This window comes from Xiphophorus hellerii, chromosome 11 (assembly GCF_003331165.1).
Source record: "Xiphophorus hellerii strain 12219 chromosome 11, Xiphophorus_hellerii-4.1, whole genome shotgun sequence".
Lineage (NCBI taxonomy): Eukaryota > Metazoa > Chordata > Actinopteri > Cyprinodontiformes > Poeciliidae > Xiphophorus > Xiphophorus hellerii.
In genome coordinates, this window is record NC_045682.1 from 6,740,256 (window position 1) to 6,768,012 (window position 27,757).

Genomic DNA, 27,757 nt, shown 5'->3' on the forward strand with positions numbered 1-27,757 from the left:
TTATTTTGTGTGTCCATATCCGCCGATTTGGGCTTTTTCCTCTTTTACTTATTGAACTTGTCTGATAGAGGATTCAACATCTTTATGCGTAACAACGAAGCAGAAACAGAAACGCATCCTTTCATATTAAGAGAACCCGGTATGTTAACGGGCCGCGCTGCCTCTCCATGGCCTCCAGAACCTAAGCAAGCTGCTGCTGCTTACAGGGTTACTGGGTTGTCGGTGCGCGTGCCCTTCCTCGCGCGCCTTCTAAAGAAAGCGCACCGCAGCTGGCTGCTCGCTCTCGGCGCGTGGCAGATGGAGTCGATTTGAACGAGAGAGAGAGAGAGTCTGCCGCGAGCCCTTTTTGGAGGGGAAAAGACGTGAATAAATCGAGATTTTTATTTATTTTTTGTTTGTTTTTTTTAAATCTGCAATGAGAGCTGAACAGAGTGAAAATGGAGAAAACTCAACGAACTCGGTGAGAAAATGATGGAGACTTTGATTAACGTCTACTAACGTCAACACATCTAACTCCACCCAGCCTTTATTCGACAAATTTAACTTTCTTTTTTTTTTTTTTTTTCCAATTTACTAAACCAATATTAAAAATAAAATGTTCTCATCTTGCATGTGTTAAACATGTCTGCCTATAGGCACTCAGGTTATATTTTTGATCAACTCTTTTTTTAAAATGTAGACGTCATCAGTTCAACGTGTGGACTGGCGATATCTGGTGGCTTTTTCCCATCATTAAATTACAGTCATTTTCAGAGAGTTACGTTTAAATCTGGTTCTACTGTCGTCCATTACTGTCACTGCAGCAATAAACAGGTCATTGCAGTTATTCCTGCTCAGTGCATGAAGTGGTCTGCTTGTATGGTGTTTGTATGCAGCCTATGGATAGTTTAACATGTGTTGCTTAAGGTGTGGTTAAAAAAAAAGGTTTACCTGCATTACTGGTGTTTGGGTGTTTGGTTGTTGGTGGTGTGTGTATGGGAGGATAAAAGAGGCACCCTGGTGCCTGGTGGCATGGTGAGCAGAATGATAAACAGAAGCTTGTGCTATCCATGTCAGTACCCTAAAATAGAGGCAAACCAAGTGGGTCTCAGATTGCCCCCCGGGCTCCATATAAGTCTGGCCAGCCTGGTCCTGGCTTCCTCTCTGTTTTAGAGCAAGAGAGAGAGAGAGAGAGCAATACAATGACATGAGCACCTGCTGCCGGGACAGCCAGCTTTATTTAGCGCCTCTCACTGTGCAGAATTAGGTGATTTATTTTTAAATTGAGTGCATCCCTTAGGTTCCTGCATTGTGGTTTGTGTTTGCAAAGGTTTGGAGACGACTGGAAGCCAGGCTCAAAACTTTAAGAACAAAATAAACAGGTGTGAAATACTGAATTTATCAGCACTGTGTGCAGTGGTACAGTTGGTAGCAATGATGCCTTGCCTTGGTTTGAATCCTGGTTTGGTCTGTCTGAAGGTTTCATGGGTTCTTTGTTGTAACAAAGGTCATTACGGCCAAAATTCTTCAATTATTCTTCCATCAAACAATAAGACTTCGTTTGCTAACTGTGGTCTGGGTTTTCATGTTGCTTCGGGAGGAATGGCTTCTTCCTCTGTGAGTGGCCTTTCAGCCTGTTCATCTTTATCTGCGCCTCCATTTAACTAAGATGTTGTGAATTAACCTGTCAGAATCTCATAAATCTGTTTGGGCTTTCCAAAATAGTTTAAAGGCATATTCATCAGAAGATTCATTTGAAGAAAACAATAAAAGAAAACCAGACCTAAAGCTTAAAAAAAACATCTGATTAAAAGTATAAAAATGGGGGGGATGAAAAATATGATTGTGTATTTTGATATAGTGGATGTAAACATTTGGTTTCAACTTCCTTTCTCTTTCCAGTTGTATTTCCTAAGTCGTAAAAATTGTTTTTAGACTTTTTTTTTGAGGGACTTTTTTCTAGACTTCAGCTGCTTTTTTCACTCCAGTATGTGACAAAGGAACAATTTATTTTTAGCTGCTTAAATCTGATCTTTAAATCCTTCACAAACTCAAAACGCAAGTGATGATATTGTGTCAACATGTAAACACATATAATGTCTAATTTCTTTATTTACTATTCAAATACTGTGTGAGACGTGGTTTGTGGTCAGGTCCAGTGATTCCTCAGAGTGTTTCTGGACCTGTGCAGGAAAGAACTCAAGTTGTTTTCTGTGAACAGCTCAAAATGCTGATGGAGCAGCTGAAGGAGATCACTGGCATCCAGGACCAGCAGGTCCTCTACAAAGCCCTGAAGGTAACACACACACACACACACACCCACACACACTCAGCAGCAGTTAGCAGGGTACTTCCTGGGCTTTGTCTAGTTCAAACTCCAGATCTGATCAGTGTATACATCCAAAGGATTCAGGATTCAGTCTTCTTTAGTAAGTCTATCCGCATCTATTCTCGACTTGATCATTTTCCCCCTCAATCTAAAAAAGTCTTCCAGATTTGAGGACATATCACCACCTTCTTTAGGTTGCAAAATCTAGACATCTTGGATCTGCAGTACGTTGGAAATATCTTTGCCGAATGTTGAAACAAGCAGAAACTGGGTTCAAACCGAGTAGTTGCAGTAGAAACGATGTTCGTCTTGCCATAGTGGAGTCGTTTTCTGGGAAGGTTTTCTCTGTGCTCTCCCCTTCAGGCCAGCCAGGGGGACGTCGGACACGCTGTGGGACTACTGACCACCCAGACTGTGGAAGTTCAGGACTCTGCAGAGCCACAGGAGTCCGGCACGTCTGCAGAGACCTGGGACAAACAGAGAGGTGCACCGTGGCAATATCTGACTGGAAGACATTTAGATGTACCATTGTGCATGTTTTAATTTATAACAGCATAGGAAGGCAGAATGAAGGAAGATCTTGATATGGTAACTGAAACTCCATAAGAAATGTATCAACTTAAAAAAAGATTGAAAGCTGTAAGCATGATATTTATAAGGTTACTTCTTATTTTGGTAAAGTGAAGGATTGACCCATAAGCTCTGATTTCCAACAGAGTTGAAGATCACAACATTTCTAAAGTCATAAACTGCAAACTGCTCAGAAATGCCGCATTTTTCAGAAGTCATGTATTATTTTTCTTTACCTTTACCTTTTGTGTTGAATTGTCATATAGAATTGTAATAAAAGACATTTCATTTTGTGAGATAATGTGAAAAAGAGGCATGAATGTGTGAGGCGCCATATTTTTGTGGGTAATAGTGTAAAAAATAGAGTCCTTAATAAGATACATTTAAGTAAATGCTTGTAAATTTTGTTTTTTGAAACTAAACAAACATGAGACACCTATAAATGCACACATGTTGAGTTTAAGTTTATCTGATGTTTCTTGGGGGTTTTTTAGGACTTCCTAAAGATGAACTGCAGACGGCCATTGAACTCAGCCTGCAGGAATCCCACAATGCTGAGCAAGAAGAGCGTGAGTTCAACAGGTAGGTTTAATTAATTACTCTGTTTTTCTTTCAGAGTTAGAATTATTCTGTCATTTATTTGGGGTTTTATCGACATGATTATGACGATAATCATATCGTCCTTATGATTAGGACGATAAGATACATCATGTTTCATATTTACTGGTACTTGTTTTAAGAAAACAAGAAAAGAAAAAGAAAATAAAACCAACTTTCGTACACTTTCCAATATTTAATTCCAATAGTAAAATAAAAAAAAGTTTTTGGTTCATTTTTTTTTTTACAAAATAAGGTTTCACAATTTGTGACACGGAACAATTTCTTTGAAGGTAACAGGGGGGAAAATATTTTTTTCTATGTTTGTGAAGCCCATTCTCTCACCCAGCTTCAAAAGGGGAAAGACAGGAAAAAGTCTTTTTGACCAATTTTGATATAAAGCTTTCTAGTTGCTTTTTCTTGACGTGTCCAGTAGCTTTGATCATGATAAATCAGTTTGAGCTTTTCCACTCAACTGTTTTCTGTGAATGAACTGATATTCATGACATCAGTCAATGTGGTATCCTGCTCACAATCAATGACGGGATAGTTACTTTGAAAAAGTAACATTAATCAGATTACCGATTTCTCCTTGAGAAAGTAACTTAGATTACCGATTACTTGATTTGGAAAGTAACTCAATTAGATTACAAGTAACGTTTTAGTTACTTTCAGCAGCAGCTGACAACAACCCCTCCACCACCTGTGAAAATGACATTGAGCTTTGCCAATACTTTTGTAATTGCTGATTATTTCAGTAACATCAACGATGTCTCTAAACTTATTAGGCTGACCTCAAGGGGAAACTGTTAAATGGTTACAACAGTCCAAAATAAAAACTTAACTAAAAGTAATTTTTACGTGTATTTATGTGTTCCACTATTATCAGAAAGACTCTAGATAGGGTTTTAGGGCCTCCGCCCCCCCATCCTCCAGGTTCTGTGTTACGGCCCTGCGTTTGGTGTCACAGCGCAGCGCGCAGCGCTCCTCATGCGGCTCCACAACTCAGATGGCTGCACAGATTTGTGACACTTGTCTTAATCTTAATGATTATAATGGCGTTCAGTTGTGCAACTTTACGGACACGTTCCTTCGTGGCTGTTTTTGCGCTTATTGCGCCGCTCATATTAGTCTCGATGTTTGCAGTTCTCTGGAGCGCAACGCGAAGCCCGACGTCATTCACAGGTAATATATATAGATATAGATATATATATATATATAAACACTTATATAAAAACATATATTTATATTTATACATATTTATATTACTTTGACATTAGTAATGACGCAGGTGAATATTTCCCTGTTCATCCGGGAAATTATGAACAGGGAGAGCCTGACTAAAACTACCTGGGTGTCAGACAACATCTGGGTCTCATTGTGTGTCTCTGCTTATTTCCAGGCCCAAATGAGCAACTTCATGTTCAAAAACAAGCCCAGAAAAACCGCAACTTGCGACTTTAAAAAAAATAATAATAAATAAATAAAATACAAGCAAAAAGTCACTTATAATAATCGGACTTGACAGAAACTCAAAAGAGTTCCTGATTGTCCAGCAACAAAATGCGCATCTCTCTGCTCCCTCCATTGTTTACGTTTCTGTCGCTGCTGACAACTGTCGCCTAGAAACGGCGGTCGCTCCCCAAGACGCCTAGAGGAAATAAAATCAAATTACTAAAGAAAATAGTAACGAACAGTGATTTGGATAAGTAACTTTAATCTGGTTACTGGATTTGAAATAGTAACGCATTAGATTACTCGTTACTGAAAGAAGAGGTCCGTTGAGACAAAGTGACGAGGTGGCACAGATCGTCTGATTTGTAGGCCTATTACGTCACAGCGTTGCGTGTACTCTTGTGCTGAGACGTCATAGGTTGTGATGTCACGTACTGCTTTGTTGTGTAACACAGTGTATATATAACTCCTGTTGGCAAAATTCTACCACATTCCAAGACAGTACTAGAAGAGACAGCATCGAATTAAATTTAACACAGCAATGGATTTACTGGGAGATTTACTGAGACAAGAGCTGCAATATTTAGTAAAAGACTGTGTCATCCCTGCGATCCAGGAATACATTAGTCAGATTCTGGAGGAGGATTGGGACCATTTTGAATTACTACACCTGGGGGAGAGTATTACAGAGAGGACAACATGCCTTTTACATTACCTGACGGAGGTTTTCTCTGATTTCGTTTGGGACGTCCATGAGAACCTGAAGTACAAATATGGCGATTTAAAAGCCATATTTGGAAGCCAGGTGTCTCATGCCTTTGCCCGGGCTATGGGAATCGACGAAATCATTCATGGAGAGTGTGCCGAGGTATTTGACGTGCTTTTTCTGAAGCACGTTATATCTGTGGTGACATCTACTGTGGATGATGAAAACCCCAAGTCGTTCCTTAAGCTGGGTTTAAGGCTCAGTTCTTTGGTTAAAACTGTGGTCAGTATTGTCCAAGAACTGACAACAGCGAGAAGACAAACCGAAGAACTGAGGACGTCCTTTGAGGAACAGAGAAAGGACATAATCCGACTTTTTGTTAGGTCGTTGATGTCTCGAGGCATCAGGGAGTCCAACACACATTGTTGTCTTGGCTCCCTGAAAGAGGCACAGGAGCGGATTGTTCATCATATCTGCGCTAACATCGAGGGCCAGCCAGACGAAATCCGGCAGAACTGGATTCCAAGCTTGACCAAAAAGGTCTTCAGGGACCTTACGAAAAGCTTGGGCTGTTCTGCTGGATGGACTCTGGCGTTCATGGAGCATGAGGTAGTTGACGACATAATTGTGTTGTGTCTTTTGAGTCAACTGGAAAAGCACCAGAAAAAGGGTTGTCATTTTATTACAAGACTTTTTTCTGGTGCTAGGAATATCTTGTCCCGGTGTTTCAACAAATGAGGGCCGATAGTGACATACCTCTGTCAATCCTGGCTCCATGACGCCCCTCTGTGCCTCCTGTGCCTCCGCCTCTTTGTGCCTCCGTCGGTCCTGGTATCGTAGACGCCTTTCTGTTCCTCCATCGGTCCTGGTATTGAGACGCCTTTCTGTTCCTCCATTGGTCCTGGTATCGAGACGCCTTTCTGTTCCTCCATCGGTCCTGGTATCGTAGACGCCTTTCTGTTCCTCCATCGGTCCTGGTATCGAGACGCCTTTCTGTTCCTCCATCGGTCCTGGTATCGTAGACGCCTTTCTGTTCCTCCATCGGTCCTGGTATCGAGACGCCTTTCTGTTCCTCCATCGGTCCTGGTATCGTAGACGCCTTTCTGTTCCTCCATCGGTCCTGGTATCGAGACGCCTTTCTGTTCCTCCATTGGTCCTGGTATCGAGACGCCTTTCTGTTCCTCCATTGGTCCTGGTATCGAGATGCCTTTCTGTTCCTCCATTGGTCCTGGTATCGAGACGCCTTTCTGTTCCTCCATCGGTCCTGGTATCGTAGACGCCTTTCTGTTCCTCCATCGGTCCTGGTATCGTAGACGCCTTTCTGTTCCTCCATCATTCCTGGTATCGTAGACGCCTTTCTGTTCCTCCATCGGTCCTGCTGAAGATATCTTTGAAATATATTCTCCATTGAGTCTGAGTGGACCATGTTCCGTGCCTCCATTGCAGAGGCGGCTTATCGGAGCTATGGCCGCAAGGTTGTCGGTGCCTGTCGCGGCGGCAACCCATACCCGTTGGTGGACACCTTCGGTGAGGGATGCTGTCAGGCTGAAGAAGGAGTCCTATCGGGCCTTTTTGGCCTGTGGGACTCCGGAAGCAGCTGATGGGTACCGGCGGGCAAAGCGGCATGCGGCTCAGGTGGTTGCTGAGGCAAAAACTCGGGCATGGGAGGATTTTGGAGAGGCCATGGAGAAAGACTTCCGTACGGCTTCGGGGCGATTTTGGTCCACCATCCGGTGTCTCAGGAGGGGGAAGCAGTACAGCACCAACACTGTTTATAGTGGGGATGGTGTGCTGCTGACCTCGACTCGGGACGTTGTGGGCCGGTGGGCAGAATACTTTGAAGGCCTCCTCAATCCCACCAACATGCCTTCCATTGAGGAAGCTGAGCCTCGCTCCCAAAGACAACTAAGAAATACAATGAAATTACAAAAGAGAATAGTAACGCACAGTGATTTGGATAAGTAACTTTAATCTGATTGTGGTATTTGAAATGGTAATGCCACTTTGGCATCGGACCACTTTTTTCAGTAACGAGTTACAACACTCGTTACTGAAAAAAGTGGTCCGGTGCCAAAGTGGTCCGCGTTGCAAAGTGACGTGTTACTGATATCACTGATCACTATACCTAGTGTTCTAATTTCCCAGTCTTATATATTTATTTATTGACAATTTTGGCTGGATCTGTCCTCCATAGATACAATCTTTAAAAAATAATAATGTTTAGCAATCTCTTCTCTGTTTAAGGTATTTTAGAGCCTGCCTGTATTTAATATAGCCGTCAGTCTGATGTTTTCAGAAAGATAATTTGATGTCCCACAGAGCTCTGGAAGCCAGCGCTGAAGAAAATGCAGCACGAATGAAGAGGAAGAGATGTGAAGCGCAGAGTGAGATGTGCAGCCCTGCAGACTGGATCCGTCAGGATGACTGGCCCGTCGGCATCCGCAACGTAGGAAACACCTGCTGGTTCAGTGCTGTCATCCAGGTGAGAGTGAACACCTCGCGTTACGTTTGTGTCATTTCTGTAAACACGAAGCTTGTAGTGTGCAGAAGCTTCCACTGGGTGTATGTACTCTATGGGGCAAAGTAGCTTTGCACAACTATTCAACTTAACAGCTAAGCTTTGCAGAAATTCTGTAAAAAAAAATAAAAATAAAAAATACAATATAGAATTTTATTTCATTTATTTAAACACAAAAACTGAAAGTAAATTAGTCCCCATTCACTCTAACAGGTTCAAATTACTTTCCACAAGGAATTCAACAAAGTATTGCACATGAAAAGTTAAATAAACAATCAGAACAAAAAGCATAAATACCGCAGCCTCAGAAATATCTGGTAAAAATGTATAAAAAGCCTTTAATAAAATTGTTTTATTGCAGAGTCACGTACCAATCTTGTAATTTCATTTTAAAGGCAGCAAAAAAGCTTCGACTTCCTTTAAAATACATGCAACTAAGATATTTTATCATTTATGCTTTCATTAAGTTGATCTGTGTATCTAAGGATATTTCCTTCATAAACTAAACTTTTAGCTAACTAATTAAATATTTGGTTTGAACTGATATCTATAAATGTTTTCATAAGATAAGCCGTTTTAATGGGAATACAGATGTTTACCGTTGCACCGACTCACCAGCAAGAGTCTACTTCGCAAGGTCCAGCTTTTATTTTGATAGTCCACTTCCAGTAGTGGAATTTTTAGTGAATATTTAGTTTAGAGCTAAATATTTAGCTTATTTTCTAACTAAATGCTAACTGCTTGCTTGCTAATTATGTGTTTAGTTTGAAACTGACATTTTTATGTGAAAAATATAGGCTTGAAAATGTAAAAATTAAACCTCCATTTCTTTCCTCTTCTGAGAGGCTAAATAACCAAAATGATTCCTGTTCATTTCTGACACTTTTCTGAATGGAAGCACAACACACACCAACACCATCATATATGTGTTTTAGCGGGGAGCAGAATAAATGTAGATACAGTTGTTCAAATATTCAAACAAGCTTTTACACTTCTGTTTCTGCTTCTTGCCAAATTTATGAGCCTCCCAGATCCTTCAATTTATTGCTGCTGTTTAGCAAGGTCCTACGTGACTCCAAACCAGCGTTGACGACATGGCTGCAAGGGGATGTTGCTCAAATTTCCTCCTCATCATTATTTCCTGCTAATGAGGTTAAAAATCGACCTGAAAAACAAACCGGAGAGAGGAGGGGAGGGGGAGGGAGGCCTTCAGCTAAATCAGAGCAAACAGTTTTTATCTCAGCTGCTAATTGTGTTATAAGTCCATTCCAGACTGAAGCCACGCAGGCCTATCAGGTGGCTCGACAGAAACCAGAACCCTCTCTGAGGTACGCAGCCTCTGCGGTTAATTGAGCGCGGAGCGATGCGAGGACGTCCACAGACAGAGACAGGAGAAGGGGATTGTTTGTGTCTGTTAAACTGAGATATGCTTCTGTCTCCATTTAGACGTCAGGCGGTATTATCTGAGGAGGTGTTGTTGGAATACTAATGCTCTCCTATTTTCTGAGTTAACGCCATTTCCTCTGGTTCAGATCGAAGCTGAGTGACTGCAGGATTCAATGGGCGGCTCATAAATTACAGTAAACCTGAGATAAGGCATAACTGAATTTCCCTCTCTAACGGGAACGCTGAGAAGCATTCTTCACTCACCAGGTTATCGTGGTATCGACCGCAGGTATCCTGTAACAAACAAGTAAAACTTTTTGACACTTGTCACAAAACATAATCGGCAATGAAACAAAACGTCTTATGTTAATAGAGTCATATTTTACAAAATTTATTTTATTATCCACATCTGGCACAAACTTTAAGGTTGATATAGGGCACATTCACACCAGTCCTGTATAATCCCCTTTAATCCAACTCCAGTCCATTTTCCTAGAAGGTCCGGTTGGTTTGGGGAGGCGTGAATGCGTAATCAAACTCAAAAAGGCGAACTCTGGTCTAACTACAAACCTCGGCCTCAGTTTGATTGAAGTGAACTCTGGTGCAGTTTGAATGCATACTGAACGCCATGTGGTTCGAAAGCAGGAAGGTTTTTGGCATTCCTGCAGCCTACAGCCAGGGCATTCTGGGTAAATACAACCAAAACAAACACAAGAGTTTGTGATAACGGGAGAAATGACTCATGGTCTTTTAGAAAAGACCAAAGCGAAATCCTACAACCGCTAAAATCTGATGCCACTCCATGTTTTTTTTTTTACATTTTGTGAGAAAGAAAGTTGTGCTCAGTGTCTTCTTCAGACGTTTTCATGTTGTGGCTTTCAGTTATTCTTGGTGCAGCGCCACCACAGGCGGGGAGGAGAACAGGTTTCTTAATTGGTTTGGTTTGTTTGACACAGTGCAGTGAGAAAGCGACCCAGAGCAGCTGAAAATGTAGCAAATGTTCCAATTTTAGTCCCCAATTAAACCGAATCTACCAGACTGTCAGGAGTGAAAACATTGTTAAATTGCTTGTTCTGTCATCTTGTTGCAGTCACTCTTCCACTTACCTGTGTTCAGGAGGCTGGTTCTCAACTACCATCTGTCAGAACGAATTCTGGAAAAGTGTAAGAGTCATGCTGTGAGTAGTTAGCTTTCTGCTACATATTTCCTTCCTGCAGACAAAATGCATCTGGCCATGGCAAAACCAGGAACACGTTTCCCTGAGGGCATCTTGAGTTATGTAAGATTCTGAAAATGTAGATTCTAACCTTTCTTTCACTAGTATATTCAGGAAAATAATCTTTATTTTCCCAGAAATTGGTAGTTGTTATCTTTTCTCCCGGTTTTTGCTCCGGCCACTTGTTCCTGGATTTCCTGTGGCACATCACAACTGTTTTTTTTGCATATAAATTGTCCTTAAAAATGACCTAAATTTCAAAAACATTGTGACAGTTTTTAAGCTGATGTTTGACTGAGACTTTCTGATGGCAGGACAAGAGGAACATTGCCTTCATGCAGGAGCTGCGGTGCCTGTTTGCTCTCATGGTGGGATCCACTCGCAGGTTTGTGGATCCCTCTGCTGCGGTGGAGTTGCTGCGCGACGCCTTTCGGACCAGCGAGGCTCAGCAGGTACAAAACACAACTCTTTCCTAGAAACAGGATACCTGAAGAATCCAACCCACTTGCTGATGAACAAGTGTCTCATAGCTCAGTCACACTGGGCAGAGACTGTCCTCATTATCAGCTGCAGACCAGTTTAGCTTCCCTGAAATATGGACCCGTTGCTGCCAGGAATGTACGAATGTGCAGCTCTGACACGTAAACAGTCTCATGTTGTCAGATTGAGACATAACTGTCAAAATTAGAGGCAAATTTAAAATCTAAGTTCACCTCTGAGTGCTTAAATGGGCAAATAAAGGGTCTAGAGTGGTCTAGTCAAAGTCTACACTCATGACGTACCTTTACACAGGTTGTTTGTGCTGTGGAATCCTCCACTCTGGTTGAATTGAAGCGGGTGGGCGGATGGCTGGACGGACGGATGTTTTGTTGTGACAGACAGTTAAATGTCTTCGTCTGCTACTTTCAGGATGTCAGCGAATTTTCCCACAAACTGCTCGACTGGTTAGAAGATGCCTTTCAACTGGCCGCCAACGGAAAGTAAGTCATTAGTTAAAGCTGTCAGCAGCTGCTTTTCACTTGCAAATGTGCACAAAACTTTGTCAGGATTGTGTCAATGATGACAAAACACAATTTTGCAATTACTGTGTTTCCATTAAATAAGAAATGCAGCTACAAATCACACGTGAATAAGTTAATTTAGAGCATAAGTCATTAAACATAATGGATGTGATGGATGTAAGCATGTAATTCAGCCATGAATTACATCATCTATCAGTCATCAGAGGAGACCTTGGCGTCTTAATCAGGCTTAGGGAGGACAAACTCCGCCTACGTGGGAGCTGCTATGTATGCAGCGTTTTGCTATGGATTCAACCCTCTGGTGAAGTCACCTGCACATTCTCCAAGGAGGTTGCTTCTGTATACAAACTGGTGTGACTCCTGTCATTCAAAGTGTTTCCATTGAAGTTCTGCAAAAATACACAAATTTTGATACGGCTGAGAAACCACCTCATCCTAGAGGGAAAAGTTTTTATCAAAAAAATTACTTCTTTTTTTTTTTCCAAAAGTGGCATGTTTTCATTAATCAAATTTATTTTGGCAATTCCAGTTTGGAAGCTGAGCTAGTAAAGCAACTCACTCTGACAGAAGATCAATTCAGGCAGAACTGAGGAGGTGAAATCTCATTATCTGAGAAAGAGTTTGTGCAAAAAATGTAACAAAGATGTTTTATGTAACACATAGAGGTATCCTAATGTCCTTAAAAGGAAGCAAAACATTTAACTTTTTATGAATCAACGTGAAAACATAACATCCACCTTTATATTCAGGAACGCAGAAGACAAGCAGCAAAACCCAATGGTTCGGCTTTTCTATGGCACCTTTGTAACGGAGAGGCGACATGAAGGTGAGTGCTTTACGACTCTTCGTCCTTCCGTCACCCACCCGGGGTTCTGTCTCAGTCCAATCTGTGTGGTTCGGTTCAGGCAAGACACTGTACAACATCGAGCAGTTTGGTCAGTACCCTCTGCAAGTCAACGGCTTCAGCAACCTGGACGAATGCCTGGAAGGGGCGATGGTTGAGAAGGAGATCGAGTCGCTGCACTCGGACAACGCCGTCACGTCTGGCCGAGAGGTGAGCGGTTCGAAATAAGTCAAAATATTAAATGCTGAGTATTCCGTAAGTTTCTGTCTTCCTCCTAAGGCTCGCTGTGTCTTTTCTGACTTGCAGAGGTGGTTTAAAAAACTACCGCCGGTCCTGACCTTTGAACTTTCCAGATTCGAGTTCAACACTCAGCTCGGGCGTCCCGAGAAGATACACAAAAAATTAGAGTTTCCACAAATTGTTTACATGGACAGGTAATACAAAAATCCTATTTAATTTCATGAAAACTTACAGAAATACGTATCTTAATCTGCACCTTAGTAAATTTGAATATGAATAATACAATCCAAAAGGGAAAATAATAAACAAATCATCTATTACTCTCTGTATGTATAAGCTGAATAAATTAGATAAAACAACTTGTTTGTGCTACTTTAAGCATGTTTTATTTCACAGATATCTTCACAAAAACATAGAACGGACCAATGAGAGGAGAGGGGAAGTGAAGAAGCTCAAGGAGCAACTTGCCACACTTCAACAGAAACTTGAGTGGTAAGAAACTGAGGAATTCAATAAAAATATAAATTATTATTATTATTATTATTATTATTATTATTATTATTATTATTATTAAGAATCCAATAGGGACTAAAGAAGCAGAAAACAAAGGCTAGGTTCACACAGCAGCCAAATGCAACCCAAATCTGATTTGGGCAGAATAAACTTTTCACAAGAAATAACTTTGGCCATTATTTAAGGAAGGTTAGAATATTTTACTCTTTCACAGAAGTCTGCAATTCTGATCTTTTCACCTAAAACAAAATCTGATTTGTGTCACTTCCATATGTGGAACTAAGCCACGTTGCATTTTATCTGATTTTACATCATTAATGTGAGACACGTCATAGTTCTGCACAGAAGAAGCCAGACGCGGTAAATCCAGATGTAAACAGTGGCTAGAAAGCAGAAATGTGAATTATAGAACCTAACATCAAGATCTGCTGAATGAAGGTAGCCAAAGAAATAAACTTAGTTTTTGTCAACAATGATTGGAACGGGACACAAGAAGCGTTAAAAGGAGAATAAAAAAGAATAAAAACTGATGATTAAGCAACCTTCAAACTGAGACGCTAAACATCTGAACACCAAAGCAGCAGATCATTATAAGTCTTTACCTAAATCTGTTTTGTTTCTGGTCTAAGTTATAAAAACTACGGCTCTGGACCGATGAAGTACCCTCTAGCCGACATGCTCCAGTTCGTTCTAGAGTTTGCCACCACCAAACCCACCAGCGTTTCCCCAGCTGAAGATCCCAGACTCGCCACGTCTTCCCCGCCTCCTGTGAGCCACCCGCTGTCCGACGCCAGCGCCAAAGACAGCAGGTTCCTTTAATATTTGACGTGTTTTGATGAGTATGACTATGGCACTCGACGCAATGCAATGTTTGTTACTTGTTTTTCAGTTGGTGATTGTATGATGTTTTTATGACTTTTTATATTTGGGATTTTATGATGTAAAGCACTTTAAACTGTCTTGTTGCTGAAATGTTCTGTACAAATACATTTAACCAACATAAAAAGCTACAGTGTGCTGGATTTGAGTTTGACACTTGAATGAGTCTAGAAGCATTTTTGCCTAAATTCTTGTTTCCATCAGCGAACCTGGAGATAAAGACTCACCGGACGGCCTGGTTTCCAGTGTTTCAAACTGCCAGCAGACGCCCATTTACAAGCCCTTCACCCAGTGCAAACACCCGTCTGACTGCCCGCCCCACCCAGCGCCTCACAGCGCCACAGAAGAAGAGCTGCACTTCGTGAAGACCTGCCTGCGGCGCTGGAGGACTGAAGTAGAGCACGACATAAACGGTACGCCAGACACAGAATGTTCACAAAGAAATAGTTTTAAAATTTCTTTATCAGAGGGAGAGTTTTGTAAATCTGGTTTCCGTCGTGGCTTTGTGTTGGTTCTGTGTTCCAGAGCTAAAGACCAGCATAGACAAACTCACTCAGACGCTGGAAGGCATGTACTCAGACAACAGTCTCTGCCAGGTGACACTTCTTTTGACTTCATTTTCTGCATACAAAAAAAATCCCCTCACTGACTTACCACACAGTGGCTTCCAGAAGTATTCACACCGCTTGGACTTCTTTACATTTGTCACATTACAACCTCAAATTTTAATGTATCCAACTGGGTTTTCAGTGGAAATCCCAACTGAACACCTCATCCTTCCAGTAAAGCATGGCGGTGGCAGCATCAGCATATGGGGTAGTCTGTTTTGGATGGAGAGAGTTGATGGATGGAGCCAAATACATGAAAACCATGTTTTAAAACCTGTTAGACGCCTTAAACATACAACCAAAGAACGGAACTCCAACTTTAAAAAATTTAATTAATTTGTTACATTTAATGGAATTAACTTTGTCAAACTTAAGTCTTTACGTTTATTTAACATAACCCCTTAGCAAACTTAATAAATTTTTACATAGATAAACTTAATTTGATGTAACAAACTAACAAAAATATTTTTATTTGGATCACCCGTTTTCTTTTTTGAGTTTGGGATGAATATTGAGCATATTTTTGTGTCAGCATGGTCCCAGTCACAGTCAAGACTTAAAGCAAATTGAAATTTTGTGGTAAGATGTAGAAATGTATGTAAACACTCTGACTAAGATTCAGCTGTTTTGTCTGTGCTCTGAAAATCGACAATGAAGCTCCAACTTAAAAAAAAAAAAAGTTTGTCAACGTAATACAGTATATATGCTTTGATAAACTTAATTTGATTACTTGTAGCGCATTAACTCAATTTTTAAAGTTGGATCACCTGTTTTCTTTTTCCAGTCTAGTCTGTAGACGAGGAAAGCTGGTGGAGATAAACCTGTAAAAACCTACAACTACAAACACATGCTGACGGCGCACAATATAATGCAAATATAATATGAGTGTGTAGTATTTACACCGGAATAGACTGTTTGAAATGAAATATTTGCTCATCGCTATGAAGGAAATGACAAACGGTATGCCAGGATAATTTAAAATTTTTTTAAAAAGTAAAATAAAATGGTACTTTGCACAGGTGCCCTACAGACTGCATGCAGTGCTTGTTCATGAAGGTCAGGCCTCGGCAGGTCATTACTGGGCGTACATCTACGACCACGCCAACCAGCGCTGGATGAAGTACAACGACGTCAGCATCACCGAGTCTTCGTGGGAGGAGCTGGAGCGAGACTCGTTTGGGGGGATGACCAACGCCAGCGCGTACTGCCTGATGTACATCGATGACCGGCTACCCCAGCTGATCACAGGTACAACAGCACTCAGCCATAGCAGCACTCGTCAGTTCTCCTTTGATTTCTGTCACAAGGTTTTTGCAAATCCAGCCATTAATTTCAACATATTTTATAAAAATTTCCACTTATGTCGACGTGTTAAATTAACAGAAATAATTTGGGGGGTTTTAGTCTGTCATAGTTGCTAGCTGCATATTTAGTTTGAAGCAAAATATTTAGTTTGCTAAATAAATATTTAGATTTACGTTAAATATTTAGTTTGTTAACTATATATTTAGTTGGCATGCTAAGTATTTAGCTCAAACTAAATATTTAGCTTTGCCTGAAGTTGAATATTTAGCTTACTAAATAAATGTTCAATTTGAAACTAAGTATTTAGCTTCCTAGCTAAATACTTTGTATGAAGCTAAATATTAGGCTTGCTAACTAAATATTGAGTTTAAAGCTAGATAGTTAGCTATCTAATTATATATTTAGTTTGAAACTGACATTTATAAATTAATAAATAACATGATGAAAAAATTACTTTAAAATTGGAACCCCCATTTTTTTTCTCTCATGACTAAATAACAAAAAATCATAGCTGTTTTTTGTTGTTGTTTTTTTTCAATTTGCACCCATGAAATAAGAAACCATGGCATGCTTGTTGAGTGAACCCTCTGTCTAACCACACGTTCCACCCAGAAGACACAGACGATGAGACAGGCCAGGTGCTGCACGGCATGGACTCCCTGCCGGCCGCGCTCAGACGCTACGTTCAGGAAGACAACCGCTGGTTCCAGCAGGAGCTCAGCGAGTGGGAGGAGCAGTTCTGCCAGACCGCCACTCCGCAGGAAGAGTCTGCGACCCCGGCGGAGCCTCCCAGCCCCAGCGTGGAGAACACGGAGCTAACACCTGTGGAGCCAGCACCCCAGTCTGGACCTTCCACTGAAGAGCCGGAGCAAGGAGCGGCTTTAGAGGCCCGGTCCGGCTCAGAAGAGGAGAAGACTGCAGATCGTGAAGCCAGAGAGACGCCTGAAGGTGTGTTACACTAACTGGAACAAGAAAAGCAACTATGAGTTTCCATAAAGACCCATTTTGCCTTCAACGATGCAACGATCCACCTTTTTCTCTTCCAGTACAGATATTTGAGGTCTAGTATTGGCCGATACCGATCCGATACGGAAAGACAGCCAAGTTTACTTAAGACCTTTTTAAACAGACATAAATGTACTGAATTGCAAATGTTTTTGATAACTCTGCACCAGTACAGCACACCTAAATACACCTATATCGTCACAAGCTTGACCAAACATGTAAAAACAACACAACTTTAATTTGTACAGTAAGCACAATTAGGAGCATCACAGCAAATGTAAAACAAATAATAAAGAAACTGACAAAAATAAACAGCAACAAACCGTCTTTCAAATTGTTCAGAAAATGCAATTAGAATATGATGCAAAGTAAATAGTAAAGCATGAAGTCACTGAGAGTACAAAGCATAGAATTAGACTGAATAGATCTGCCCTTATGCATCCGGCACATTGTCATCGACACCCAATTTAATCCATCCATCCATCCATTTTCTGTTCACCCTTTGTCCCTAATGGGGTCGGGACCCAATTGAATCTAATATCTAATAAAAAAAAACTTTGCTAATACATGCACTGAATGAAGGCCTCTGTCTGTTTTACTCAGCAGCAGAGGAGTCTGAGATCGTGCCCCCATCTACGAGTCCTGGCTGCCAATCAGATCCCACCGACACTCCCACAGTCAGTGACACCCTGGAACCGGGCCCGGACCCTGCAGGGCTGCAGAGTCAGGTGGGAAAGTCCCATCCCCAACCCCGTCAACCCCGCCCCCCCCGGCTCCTCCTACAGTCCCACTGCTGGTATTCCTGCAGACAGGGTGGTTCCTAGGTTTGTGGGGGCCCTAAGCAAGATGCTGGTTTGGGGCCCCTAGTTTGTGAAACTACAATGAAGAAATAATTAACCCTTTAGAAACTTGCCCTGCAGCTCTATAAGATATTCAATAGTGTGAAAAAATTATTAAATCATGTGACAAAAGTCCAAAACATTCTTGTCCCTGGTGTCTTTTTCAGACCTCTGGCTCAGATGCAGAGCTGTGTAACCAGGCTGAAGTGTGTGTGCCTGGGGAGACGTTGGGACCAAACTCAGAGGCTAACGATGGACCCGGAGCGTCTGGGGAGGCTCCCGGACTCGGAGCAGATCCAGGAAACGAGGAGCAGCAGCAGGAGCAGCAGGAGGCTCCATCCAGGCAGAGGCAGGTGGAGAACGAGGTGTCGGAGGTGGAGATCCCCAACGTGGGCCGCATCATGGTGAGGGCCGATGCTGACGGATACAACGAAGAGGTGAGGAAGTTACAATGTTGAATAAGATTTTTAATCAGGGTAACTCCACGTTGATTTAAACCATTTATCGACATTGTTTTTAATCTGTTCTGTAGGTTATTCAACCATCAGATTGGTTCAAGCGTTATTATACCGTTTCAGCTTTCAGTTGTTTCAGGAACCTCTGATCGTTCAAGGAACACAGGAGTGTCCAAAGTGCGGTCCAGGGGCCATTCATGGCCCCGGACTGATTTTTTGTGTCCTCCAACTCCACTTCAAGATAGATATCAATTTGTTTATTTCACGTAAAAGTATTACTGACAACATTTTCTTGCAATGGTAAATGTTAAGCACAACACAAAATATTCATCTTTTGAAACTAAACTTTTTTTATAATTACAGCCACATTTATCCAGAGATTTTGACAAAGAAAAACAAAAAAAAACATTGCGATTAATTGCATTAAAAAAATTTTTATAATTTAAAATCTTTGCTATTCTATGTCATTTTTAATGTTTTCATTTATTCTGTTAAGGACTGTGGTCCCTTTGGGAAGGAAAATACTTTATTAAAAAAATCTATATTGCACTGAATTAGTTTGAATGACAGAAATCTCCTTTTGTCGATTTTTTCTACAATAAACTTATAGTAAACACCACCTAGATGATACTTACTTTTTTCTGAAGGTTCTTATATTACTTTATAACAAAAATCATTCACTTCTGTTACATTAGAATTTAGAAATGGTGGATTTGTGTGGGCCTGATGACCTCTTTTATTCATGGTTTCAAATGGATCATTTCTGATAGAACGATTGTTGAGTTTGTGTTTTTGCGCAGCAAGATGTGCAAGTTTGAATCAGTGAGCAATAAATGACGTGCAGGGCTGCACAGTTGGTAGAGAGGCAGCAAGAAGGTCCTGGGTTCGATTCCCGGCCCGGGGTCTTTCTGCATGGAGTCTGCATGTTCTCCCTGTGCATGCGTGGGTTCTCTCCGGGTACTCCGGCTTCCTCCCACAGTCCAAAAACATGACTGTCAGGTTGATTGGTCTCTCTAAATTCTCCTTAGATGTGTGTGAGCATGGTTGTTTATCCTGTTTGTCTCTGTGTTGCCCTGCGATGGACTGGTGACCTGTCCAGGCTGACCCCAGCCTCTCGCCTGTTGACAGCTGGAGACAGGCACCAGCACAGCTCCGGACCCCGAAGTGATAAGGGTGTTAGAAAATGGAGGGATGGATGGAAATTACATGCAAGCCTTTAGATTTAAATAGAGATCTTAGTTTATGGAGAATTGCTTCTGACTTTCTGCAGTAAGAAAGTTATCTCTCTTTTTTTTACAGGACTGTTTTCATTAAACATCTTTAAAGGTGATACCATTTGCTATGGTCTCATTTTCATTTCATAGATGATGCTTACCCCGGCTATGCAGGGTGTCATCCTGGCCATAGCCAAGGCAAGACAAACGTTTGACAAAGAGGGCCCTGAGGCTGGCCTCATCAAGGTAAGATATTCAAATGTTTAATGTCTTTCTCCATCATGCTCGAATTTGGATAAGAAACAAAACATGCATTCCCACAGGGCCTTTTTTTGTTTGTTTTTAAATAAGTAATTTTTGAAATATCAATGGAAAAGTTCATGAAGTAAGACCTGCATTAAATTCTCCAAAAACTTCTGCTCTATTAATAACGATAAAGGTTTAGGGTTTTCAAATTGTGCATAAAACTGCAGAGAATTCTTAAACCTGCAGCATGCCGAGTCCCGGCCTCACTAGCTGTGTTTCCATTAGCCATAGTATTGCACAAATTAAAATTATGAAAATAAATTTGCTTAATGGAAATAAAAGAAAAAAACTCAGTTTTTCAATAAAAGGTTTTTGCTCTAGAATGAGGCGGCTTTTCGGACGTTTTAAGACAGATGTACGAAAATGGAGCGGCTACGCGTGTGAAGCCGCTCCCAAACATAGTGGGCCTCTCGCTCCAATGACTGAATAAGACTCCGATGTCTCCTCTGATATATTTCATAACTGTTTACATCCGTTGCGGCCATTATTTTTAATAACTCATTGTGTGAACAAGCTTATTCGCGTGTGATTTTAATTTATTTTCTTAAACACAGCAATTATGAAATTCTGGGTTTTTTGACATTAGACAAAGATCTACTCACATTTGTAAGAGAAAGGCAGGTAGTGACACGTTGAAGCTCAGATTTCTCTGCGGTGTTCCAGGCCTTCCATGAGGAGTATTCCCGGCTGTTTGAGCTCTCCCAGGAGAAGATCACCCCCCAGGAGGACGCCCGTCTGCAGCACGCTCTGGTTTACTTCTTTCAGAACAAGGCGCCCAAGCGTGTCATCGAAAGGACGCTGCTGGAGCAGTTTACAGACCGCAACCTCAGCTTTGACGAAAGGTGTGCAAACAGAATCAGCTCTTCTTTCAGGGTTATAATAGTTCTGGATTTTTCTTTAGACTTTAGTTTTATTTCATTGTAACTTTTTGTTTGTCTAGTTCAATTAGTTTTAGTTAGTTTTTACAGTGTGTTTGCTAGTTTTTATTTGTTACTGTTACTTAAATGTTGTTTAGTTATAGTTATTTTCCCCATTAATTACAGTTTTTGTTTATTTCAGTAAACACAAAAAGGTTTTCTCAATTTCAATTTTCAGAGTTTGGTTAGTTTTAATAACAGCTTTTCTGGCTACGTGGGCTTGATCAGAATTTAGAAATCTCCGTAACAAAAAACACACAACTAAAACTCTAATAAAGGAAAACCCTCTCTTTAAATGAAAAGAAATGGGGTTTTTGGGGGGTTTTTTGGACACCAAATATTTAGTTTGAAAGATTTTTCTAATGTAGCTGAAAACAGCCATACGTCGTTCATCTGCTGCCATCTAGTGTCCAAAGCTGGTTGTGAGACTATTTCACCTGCAACAATAAACTCCAGCTGTCCTTCCTGTGCCTGCAGGGCCATCAGCATAATGAGGGAAGCCCGAGCCAAGCTCCGCCTCATTAAGCCAGAAGACATGGACATGGAGGAATACATGGTACTGTCGGGTTTATCCAACCCAGTTTGACATTATTTGTCCTGTATGTCTCTTGTTTCTTTTGTTAGTTACTACAAATGAACTAATTATTTGTTTCCTCCAGCTTGTTGATTTCAGGATCAGAACAATGTAAATGTGAGAAAAAAACTGTACATTTCAGTCATATTTTCACTGAAAACTGAGTCTTGCTGAATGGCAAGACTAGTGAAATAAAGTTGTGACTTCTATGAAGTTACAGTGCTGTAACTTACTTGATTCTTACAGTGACTACAGCAGCTAGTTAAAACTGAGGACAAACTCAAATAACCTTTTTTTTAATGTGCAATAGTTCAAAACTATTGAGAATGTCTTTTGTCTCGCATAAAAAGAGGGTTTCTTTTAACCACAGGATGCAAGAGGCTTTGCGCCTTTCAATAGACTTCTCCTTTTTGTGACACCTGCTGAATCTTCAGCAGTAAAACTGCTCTGAAGTGCAAAAAACAAACAAATTATATTTATACACCAAGCAAAACCATAGCTACCAGATGCATCTCCCTACTGTTTGTTAACTCTACAAATTAAGAGGAAGATTAAACAGGCACTGGTTAATGTGTGTGTCTGTGCATGTGTTTTCTTGCAGCAGTGGCATGACGACTACAGGGACTTCAGGACGGTGTTTGTCTACTTGCTAACTGGGCTCGAGCAGTATCAGCACGGAAAGTAAGGCAGAATTATCCTCTATTTCTATTGAGCGATTTGCAAAAGTATCTTCTCTCTAAAACCAGTTTATTAGTAGAAAACTAATACCATGAGGGGAGGCAAACAAATGCTGCACATCATCCTGAACACATCAACCACACAGTGACAGGAAGCCAGTCAGAGTTCAGTGACCCGAGTCATACAGCAAGATCTGCAATAGTATGGTTTTTAGAGCAATGACCTAAACAAAGTCCAGAGCCAAATGAACTTGCAAATTAGGTTAAAAGATTTGTTTCAAATTCACTTTTACTGAATGGCAATGAATTAAAACAATAGGAAAAAAATGCTCCAAAAATAAAATAAATGCCTCTGTTAAGTAATTAATTGATGTACCGGTACTTTAATTTCAAACACAAGAAATGTACGAGTACATTTGTAAAAATTTGAATATTGCGTAAAAGTGCAACACTTCTTGCCAGTCATCTTGGAAGAATTCCAAGTTTCTTGTAATTTTGGTGACGATGGCAGACAGATAATGAAAACACAAAATTTTGTGTCTCAGAAAATTAGAATACTATGAAAAATGTAATTAATGAAAACTCATGGTGTCACATTCTAATCAGCTAATTCACTCAAAACACCTGCTGAGGTTTCCTGAGCCTTTGAACAGTCTCTCACTTTGGGTCAGTCAGCTGCATTCAAACATATTAACAAAAAATTGAGTGGAAGGAAGAAATGTGGGAGGAACTCATTAAATCATAAAAGTTTGAAATATATATATAAAAAAACAACTTTCTGAGATGACTGGCAAAAAATATTTCACTTTTATGCTATACTCTAATTTGAGACATGCTAGTATATGTTGTACTACACAGTTAAAAGAGCGGCTGTGGTTTTTGGTGCTTATTTGGTTTCTTTCTGACTGTGTCACAGGATGCGAGAGGCTATGAACTACTTGGCTCATGCGTATGAGACCAACACCACTCTGCTGGGAAAGGGAGAGAAACATGGTGTGAACAAAGCTCTTATTGCAGTTTACAGAAGAAAGTGCCTCACTGTGAGTAAAGCAACATTTCCAACCCTAGCTGTTTCAGTTGTTTTTAGCCTAAAACAGCCACTTAATTAAATATTTTTATATCTAAGAGGTCTTGGCTTGCACTAGAGGAAACTTTGAGGGTCATCAAAATCATCGCTGGGACCCATCATTTTTATTTGACATGTTCTGGCGTTCAGCCAGCTTATGAAGTAGTTTTTTTTTTCTAGAGCAGAACTTTAGACGTGAGCGACTGGTGGGATAATATCCCTTATTTAGACTTTCTCTGCAGCAGGACTGAGGCTGGGTTGGTTTTTCCCATATGCAAATACACATATTTGTGGTTTATACCCAATTTAGGGAGTCACATTTAAAGTAGATGTTTCATTTTTGATGGATTCGAGCCATGAAGCCGAGGTTATTTTTGTTGCCACAAACTTTACCTTGAAGTTTATCGTGGACCCAATCTGAGTTCATTTGTTTATTGACGTTTCTTTGATCAGAGAAGACAGACATATTTTCAATTAACCGTTAAGTTAAAAAAGACCTAAAAAACAAATAAAATATTGCTTTTCAATCCCATATGGATGAGTTTACTTCGGGCTCGTCATGATTTGTTGGCGAAACAACCAAGTATGGTTCATTCTGGTCTGAATCAAAACCTGGAAAGTCAGAATTTTGCAATTACCCTCTACCTCAAAAATCCAATATGGCTGCCATGTGTTTTCAAAAATGCTCTCATCACATTTCTGAGAGTTTAAGTCTTATTTGTTCTTCCACACAGGTTTGACACGTAACAGAGTACACCGCCTGTTGGTGAATATGTTCCTTTATTCCATAAACGTACAAAAACATACACTGTTCTAGCTAGTTTATCGTCGCGCTTTGAAAATCATGGCGGCCCTTGTAAGGGAAGATTTTTATGAGCTTTTCGATGACTTCTTTAAAGAGATTTCACAATTAGCAGACAGTCCAGAAGTTGAAGAGTTGATTGTAAACTAGTGGAGTTCAGCAGGTTAGTGTAAGCCCCTCCCACAGCCCCGTCCCTTGACTTTAATGGGTGAGTTTAACAGAATTATCTCATTTTAACAGAATTATTCCTGTAGAAGCAGGAATAAATACAAAATAAACAAATATCTATTTAATTAATTATCTCCACTGGTGATTATAAGTTGCGTTTTAAAGATTTAATTTTGCCCCTTTTGACCCTCCAGACAGCGTAGGATCTGAACACAAGCTCTAACACAAAGCTTGTTGTTCAACCTCCATATCGACTTCATCTAAAATATTTCATAAGAATAAAACTGTATGTAAATGTTAAAGTGGAGACCTAGACCCGAGGACTCTCTGTACTTATCCACCAATCAGGCGCTGAACGACAGCGCGTCCCGGCTGTTCTGCAGCGGCGAGGAGGGCAAAGTGGAGGAGGGTCTCTCCATCATGGACGAAGCCGTCATTCCCTGCCTTCACCTGATGAGCCGGGACTCGGCTTTGTCCCAGGAGGACCGGGATGCTATCGAGAACATCCGCAGCCACTGGTGCTGCTGCCTGGGTCAGGACATGGATGGTGAGTTATTAAGAAGAACGTGAGAGGATAATGAGAAGTTTAACTGCTGTAATTGTTCATTTGTTTATTGCTGTAAGGATTCGCATGAGTCTCATCACAAATATTACAATAAAAAAAATCATACTTTTACAAACATTACAAAAAAAGACATACTGAAACTCCTTAAGTCAAAACACAAAATTCAAATCAACCGCCTCAACAATTCTAACATTTTTAGAAACACTACAAAAGAACATCACAAAATACCTTAAAACACACAAACAAAATTAAAACACACAGTGTCAGCAATTTAAAAACTAAATTAAAAACAAACAATAATTCTGATCTCAAGCATAAATTTACTTATTTCATCTATTCCCTATTTTATTAAAATAGGGAATAGATTTATTAAAATAGGGCATAAAAAAAACGTACACAATTTTAAAAAATTGTGTGTTTTAAATGTTTGGTTTAAAACGTACACAATCAGGATTACAGAAGATGACTTGTTCCAGTAAGAAATTGCTCTACATAATCAATCATTCAAAACCAGAAACTCCCATCTGAAGGGCTCATTTCTGCTGGGTTTTTTTTTTTCTGTTTTCTGTAGATTCGCTGCAGGTAAAGTTGGGCGAGTTGCTGCCGCGGGTTCTGGACGGCTCCAGTGGGACGGTGGTGTTGAAAGATCCACCAAAAGTTCACGTCAACCAGGCCCACGACCTGTGCAGCCGCCTGGCCGCTGTGATGGAGTCCATTCACAACACCACAGTAGTAACTGTCCAGTAAAATCCTGAAGGAAACCCATGAAAACCTCTGGGAGCCAAACATCTGCAGCAGCACGGCGGGCAGAGAGCTCTGTGCTGATAGGACAGTATTGTTCACACCTGCATGTAGTACCTAATGGCTGCTGGTTTGGAGTTGCACATGAGTAGAAAATTTGATGTGATACATACAGCAATCACTCGTTGTGATTAGATAGACAGTGCACAAATACGAGCTCATCGAGAATAGGAAAGAACTGAATGAGAAGTTTCTGAGGATAATGGTTTAGCCCTTCCTGTTTGCTTTCTCCCTTCTCACCTAACCAATACTAACAGTCCTTCAGAGTCATTAAACCTTTTGCAGGCAAAGCAAAAGATTGCCAAAAATGCAGATGTTTAGTGACCAATATCAGACATCTACACGTTTTACATTTAAATCTGTTGTAAATAAACAAAACTGATTCCTGGTGTAAAGAAACGACAACGTCGTTAAATGGAAGGGTTTCACATTTCAGGACATAGTAATAATGATTTGGGCCTTAGTGAGGTTCTAAAGGGATTTAAATCTAACCCCAGGTTCCATATTTTTGAAACAAAATGCAAACGTAGCAGCCAGGTGCTGCCAGACACGTTCACATGACTAACTGCTCAACTTTATAAAAATATGACTCTATCACTATCACTCCCCTATTGGGTGTACAGTAGAAGCAGGGCCTCAAGAATCTACAAACCAAAAGGGAAAATTTCTGACAATTAGAGTAACAGAACATAGAAATAAACTAAGAAACTAAACACAAAGTAATGAACTAATACAGCAAGACCTGTGAGATAATACTGTAGACAGGGAAATTAAAGGGACAGTATTATGTAAGAGTAAGTCTTTTTTAGCTTTACATTGTGCTATAAAGTTATGCCCTCATTAAAAACATGCCTGGAGTGTTGCCTTGATTCTTTCACGCATGTATGAGAAATACTTTAATCTCCATGGCAACCATTCAGCTGTGCAAAATCCCTGGTTGAATTTAGCCCCCGCCTTTGAAGCACAGCTCCTCCTCGAAGGTGCAGTTGCCAAGCTTTCAAGCATCTGCTTCTCCCTGTCACTCCCCCACTCAGCTCCTTCAGACTAGCCAGTGGCAATTAGCAAACACCTGGTGAAACTGCTCATCTCCTGAGCTCATTATACAAGCTTCTTCTCAGTGCAAGGCTGGGAAAAATGTTGTTAAAGGGTTATGAGTGGAGCGATGTTGTGATGACTTCCTGAAGGCGGAGTGTCAGAAAGAGCAGGGGTTTTCACAAAGAGGCATTCAAGGCGTTAAGTTACAAATTAAAATTTATTTCATTTATATGGCATTTTTAGAACAACCAAACGCAACATATTACTTGATTATGCTATAATCTATAAATATGCTATAATTGACACTGTGCCTGGAAGAGACATAATACTCCCCCTTTAAGTGAAATAGGCCAAAACCTAAAGAGCATAAAAACAATGAAGTGATCGAAACACAAAACGATTGTAGCACTTCCTCCACTTCCTTCTATGCCTGCCACCTGCCTCTTCTGATTATTGATCTTCCTTCGGAGCAGTTTATTGGTAGATCTGATATTAAGTGCATTATTATGTTCTCTTCTGGTAGTTGGTGTGGATAAAAGTATCTCCTAAATGCACAAACACATAAAGATAAACTCCAATTAATGTCCTGAAATGTTCATAAATCAGATATGTTTCACTGGTTGATTGTATTGTTAACTGTGCACAATAATATTTAGACTCAGTTCTGCAGGACGCCGTTTATATTTGAATAGTTGTGTTGCTTAGTCAGCTCCCGGCACAGTGATGCTCATTAGGTTAAAAAAACACTAAATTTGTTCTGCACAGCAAAGAAATATGGTTTGTTGGCTTTTTTTAAATACATCTTTTATATCATCTCTTTGTATTTCTCCAAAACAGAAATTAGAACTGACAGAAATGTCACTATAATAAATAATTACATCTTAAAAGTTATAAGTGACAACGCTGTAGAAACCCTTTAACTGTGAGGACTTCATGTTGTTTCTGTGCCTTAAATTCAACTCATCACTGAAATCTCTGAATCCAGGTTTTAGAGGTGACAAATGGAGCAACTCAAGCCCATTTTGCAAATGTTTCACTTGTACTCTATGATGACCTTCAATAAATGTTTTAAATAATCTCTGTACTAATTATTGTCTGGCAGTCCTGACTTCTTGATTTTTTATGATAGCTCAAGAAAAAGTTGTACATAACTGTGTAGTAGAAGG

General features: G+C 40.4%; 1 protein-coding gene across 5 annotated transcripts; it reads left to right on the plus strand.

Moving 5' to 3' along the window:
* The first annotated feature begins 257 nt into the window (after positions 1 to 257).
* Positions 258 to 27,675, plus strand: usp28 (ubiquitin specific peptidase 28). Of its 5 annotated transcripts, XM_032575411.1 has the most exons (27): positions 258 to 460; positions 1,310 to 1,361; positions 2,201 to 2,275; positions 2,672 to 2,792; positions 3,373 to 3,460; positions 7,956 to 8,118; positions 10,631 to 10,717; positions 11,071 to 11,208; positions 11,666 to 11,736; positions 12,528 to 12,604; positions 12,684 to 12,832; positions 12,929 to 13,056; positions 13,259 to 13,354; positions 14,005 to 14,184; positions 14,459 to 14,667; positions 14,780 to 14,850; positions 15,882 to 16,110; positions 16,780 to 17,115; positions 17,776 to 17,900; positions 18,179 to 18,448; positions 19,831 to 19,926; positions 20,650 to 20,828; positions 21,381 to 21,459; positions 22,079 to 22,158; positions 23,071 to 23,194; positions 24,539 to 24,737; positions 25,327 to 27,675. In XM_032575411.1, the coding sequence occupies exons 3-27, from the start codon at positions 2,207 to 2,209 to the stop codon at positions 25,500 to 25,502; spliced, it is 3,540 nt and encodes a 1,179-aa protein (XP_032431302.1). In that variant the 5' UTR covers positions 258 to 460; positions 1,310 to 1,361; positions 2,201 to 2,206; the 3' UTR covers positions 25,503 to 27,675. The 5 variants fall into 5 exon arrangements, with proteins under 5 accessions (XP_032431302.1, XP_032431299.1, XP_032431301.1 ...); XM_032575408.1 differs by lacking the exon at positions 1,310 to 1,361; XM_032575410.1 differs by lacking the exon at positions 1,310 to 1,361 and having other exon boundaries at positions 16,783 to 17,115.
* Positions 27,676 to 27,757: the final 82 nt, after the last annotated feature.